General features: G+C 37.1%; 1 protein-coding gene across 1 annotated transcript in view; it reads left to right on the top strand.

Annotated features, from left to right (window-relative positions):
* LOC106468445 (serine protease 30-like) overlaps positions 1–3,380 on the top strand; it is a 26,638-nt gene extending 23,258 nt beyond the window's left edge. The window contains exons 3-5 of the mRNA XM_013928872.1: positions 3–64; positions 1,810–1,964; positions 2,887–3,380. Coding sequence (XP_013784326.1) covers positions 3–64; positions 1,810–1,964; positions 2,887–3,069 — 400 coding nt within the window. The 3' untranslated portion in view covers positions 3,070–3,380. The remainder of the gene's footprint in view (positions 1–2; positions 65–1,809; positions 1,965–2,886) is intronic.
* Positions 3,381–3,645: the final 265 nt, after the last annotated feature.

Raw genomic sequence — 3,645 nt, 5'->3', positions numbered from 1 at the left:
AGCTCTTTCTTCGGTCAAGATGGCACGGTTGTTGGCTGGGGATTTAAAGCTGACCCTGAGAAAGGTAACATAACTATTTATTTACTTTACCTCTACTTCCAGTGGCCATCACGATGTGCCAAGAGAATATTCCATTTACGTTTTGTACACTTGCAAGAAAGTGAACTAACTTACTGTTATAAATACTGTAAATGATTAACACATCTTGTGGGCCAAAAGAATCAATGTTAGGATCATTATGGTAATAAGAACTCATCACGTACATGAAATGGAAGCATACTTTTTGAAGGTCATAAAATCCCATCATGTACATGAAATGGGAACATGCCATTTGAAGGTAATAAGAACCCATCATGTACATGAAATGGGAACATGCCCTTTGAAGGTAATAAGAACCCATCATGTACATGAAATGGGAACATGCCCTTTGAAGGTAATAAGAACCCATCATGTACATGAAATGGGAACATGCCCTTTGAAGGTAATAAGAACCCATCATGTACATGAAATGGGAGCATGCCTTTACTGGTAGGAACTGTTGATTTTAGTTTACACGTTATTTTGTTGTTGTTTTTTTATGAAAAACAGTTTTCATCTCTAAGTACACATTTCATAGAAATATTTGATATTCTTTGATGTTGGACAATATTTTCAACTTAAAAGAAAACTTTTGTGGATGGGTGAAAGCAGTGTGAAAAACATGATTATAATGTACTCCCTAATTATTTTGTTTAAGAGAGTTTAATATATTCTGTATAAAAAAGTTGTATATCCATAGGAGAATTCTTTTATTTCTCTTTCCTTGTTGTACAATGGGTTATCTGCTGCTGTGCTCTCCGCTAGGATCGCATCCCGAATGTTATCATTATGAAGCCCCAAACTTATTGCTGAGCTACCGAGGGGAGCATATTATACTATTTTTTAGGAATTGTTTTTGTTTGTTTTTGCTTCACCAAAATTGTGAATTTCGGTAAGTCCATTCTTGGATTCACCAAATGTATAGCTGAGTTTCGGAGAATTCCACCCCTCATCAGTAGCCCTGGACAAGAGCAAATCAAAGAACAATTGTAATGCATATGTGGAAAAGCTATTAAGACTATCTGGCGCTGTTCCTAATTTAGAAACTGACCAGAGGGAAGACAGCCCGTCAGCATCACCCAACCACCCATCATCTAGACTAGGGAATTAATTATCATCAGTACAATGCACCCACAGCTTAAAATTTGGGGAATATATTGTTGTATCGCACGGATTCGAACCCGGCTCGCCACCCCAGAGCTATACTATACCATGGTGCCCTCGAAGAAAAAGACAAGGTATCATAATTTTGAAAGAAAAAAAACATCAGCTTCACATCATGATGAACGAACCAGAAGCACACGAGTGACATATATTCTTTAAACACCTAACGTGGTTCAACGCTGGCTCAGGAGTAAGCCGTATGACGCTAAAATTTAGGTTTCGAGCCCCGTGACGTACCCTAAGCAGATAGCTCATTGTATAGCTAGATTTGCACTTAAAAAAATAAATATAACAAGGTTTTATTGGAGGTGAGTAAAGGACAATCGAAACCCTATACAACTGTTACGAAGATATTTACAATGTAACCAGTTTCTTGTATTTTAACAACCGTACTTCAAGATTTATACTTCAAGGTTTTATTGGAGGTGAGTAAAGGACAATCGAAACCCTATACAACTGTTACGAAGATATTTACAATGTAACCAGTTTATTGTATTTTAACAACCGTACTTCAAGATTTATACTGTAGCAATGAATTTGATTTTGATATCCCGTTAAAATCACTAGGTGGAGAGCGCGCAAAGCGTCTTCAGAAGGTCAAAGTTCCTGTAATGGATGTCACACAGTGTCAGAATTGGTACCACGAGGCGGGAAAGTTGGTCACTTTACAGAGTGGACAAATGTGTGCAGGTTTTAAAAACGGAGGCCAGGACTCTTGTCAGGTAAGAACGCGTGTTCAGGTATGTTACACGAAACGTTGCTGCTGTTAGCTAAAGTTTGAAGTTTGTTCAAAGTTGAGTTGCAATGAGTTAAACACAACTTTTGCGGCCTTGATGTATTTGGATTTTTTTACTCCGAATGGCACTTTGTACTACACGGGCTAAACGGACGAGTCAGAGACCCCAAGGTTCAAGCATTTCAGGCATAGCCATCCCTAATTCAGTATTTCTGGACAGAAAAAGGACGAGTCAATAAAACTATCCGCTTACACTGTTGCTCTTAACCGAACAACGGACTTGATTGCTACTTTTATAACACATTCACAGCTAATAGGCGATGCATGTTCAATGGCATATCGCGGGATCGAACCTGGAACCTTCCGACCCACAGCCCGGCATGCTAAATACTTAGCCACACCCGGTCGACTGCTGCTACTTCACAAATACAAGTTGAAAAGGATCTCACCTTCTTTTATTCTTGTTTTGTTTTTACTAATTTTGAACTACTGGCCAGAGGGAATACAGCTAGTCAACAGCTTCCTACCGCCCACAATCCACGCTTCAAGGATTAACTATCACTCATATAAAGCACTCACTGCATGAAGTGGGGGAAATATTTTATGGTTTCGCACGGATCCAATCCCGGCCATCTACTACAGAGCTCTACCACAGGACCGCGCTCCAGTTTTATAAGAGATATTTTGTGTTACTTTCTAGTCTGTTAGTGCTAATAGATGCCGTCTTTTGTAACTTTTAACAAACGTCTTGAATCGAAATAGTAATTTTTGATAAAGAGGCACAAATTGAGTAATTATTCTTTTTTAAACATCACATATCAAGATCATGTATTGTATTTTTTAATTTAATAAAGTACAACTTTTTGATAAGGTAAGTACTTAAAACATTTCAATTTTCTTTTTTATAGGGTGATTCTGGTGGCCCTCTGCTGGTTAAAGAAGGAGATAAGTTTGTGATCATAGGAGTCGTATCAGCCGGAATTGGCTGTGCTAAGCCTTTACTTCCGGGTCTATATACACAAGTCAGTTCTTACATAGCCTGGATATTACAGTATATAAATAACGCCCAAGAACACTCATTATCCCAATAATTAAGAACATTTTGAAGGCATAAAAACACCGGTACAGATTTGAAGATTACTGTACTGCCTCCGATATACAAAGTGCTTCTCGAAAAGTCACGTGAGAAGCAGCTGAAAAGGCGGTAACTTTTAAGTCGTTCATTAACTTTGTCATTGAATATTTAAAAACGGTGAACATTTTTTTTTCACGTATTTAATATAACATGAACTGAAACCTGAAGCTATTGGTTTTCCAACTACAAGATTGAGGAAAAAACAAACAAACAGAGAAAATAAAAATGAAATCTTTCCAAATATAATATAACTATATAATGGAAATAACAAGTTATGTGTTCTTGTTTTGTTTCGTGTCATTTTTTTGCTGAAAACTAACAACTCTGTTGATGGTACTACTGCATACTTTTAAAACATCTTTCTTGGCTTAAGACATTGAAATTTGGATCTTAAGTTTAAATGAATGAAATGTAAAACACAGGTACGTAGATAATATAAGGTTTCTTATAGTTCATTGTAGAGAAATTGGGTGAAATATTCTAGAACGCTGTGGTATTCGGAGAATTTGGGTGAAATATTCTAGAACGCTGT

The sequence above is a fragment of the Limulus polyphemus genome, unplaced genomic scaffold (assembly GCF_000517525.1).
Source record: "Limulus polyphemus unplaced genomic scaffold, Limulus_polyphemus-2.1.2 Scaffold3010, whole genome shotgun sequence".
NCBI lineage: Eukaryota > Metazoa > Arthropoda > Merostomata > Xiphosura > Limulidae > Limulus > Limulus polyphemus.
This window is presented reverse-complemented; position numbering and strand designations above follow the sequence as displayed.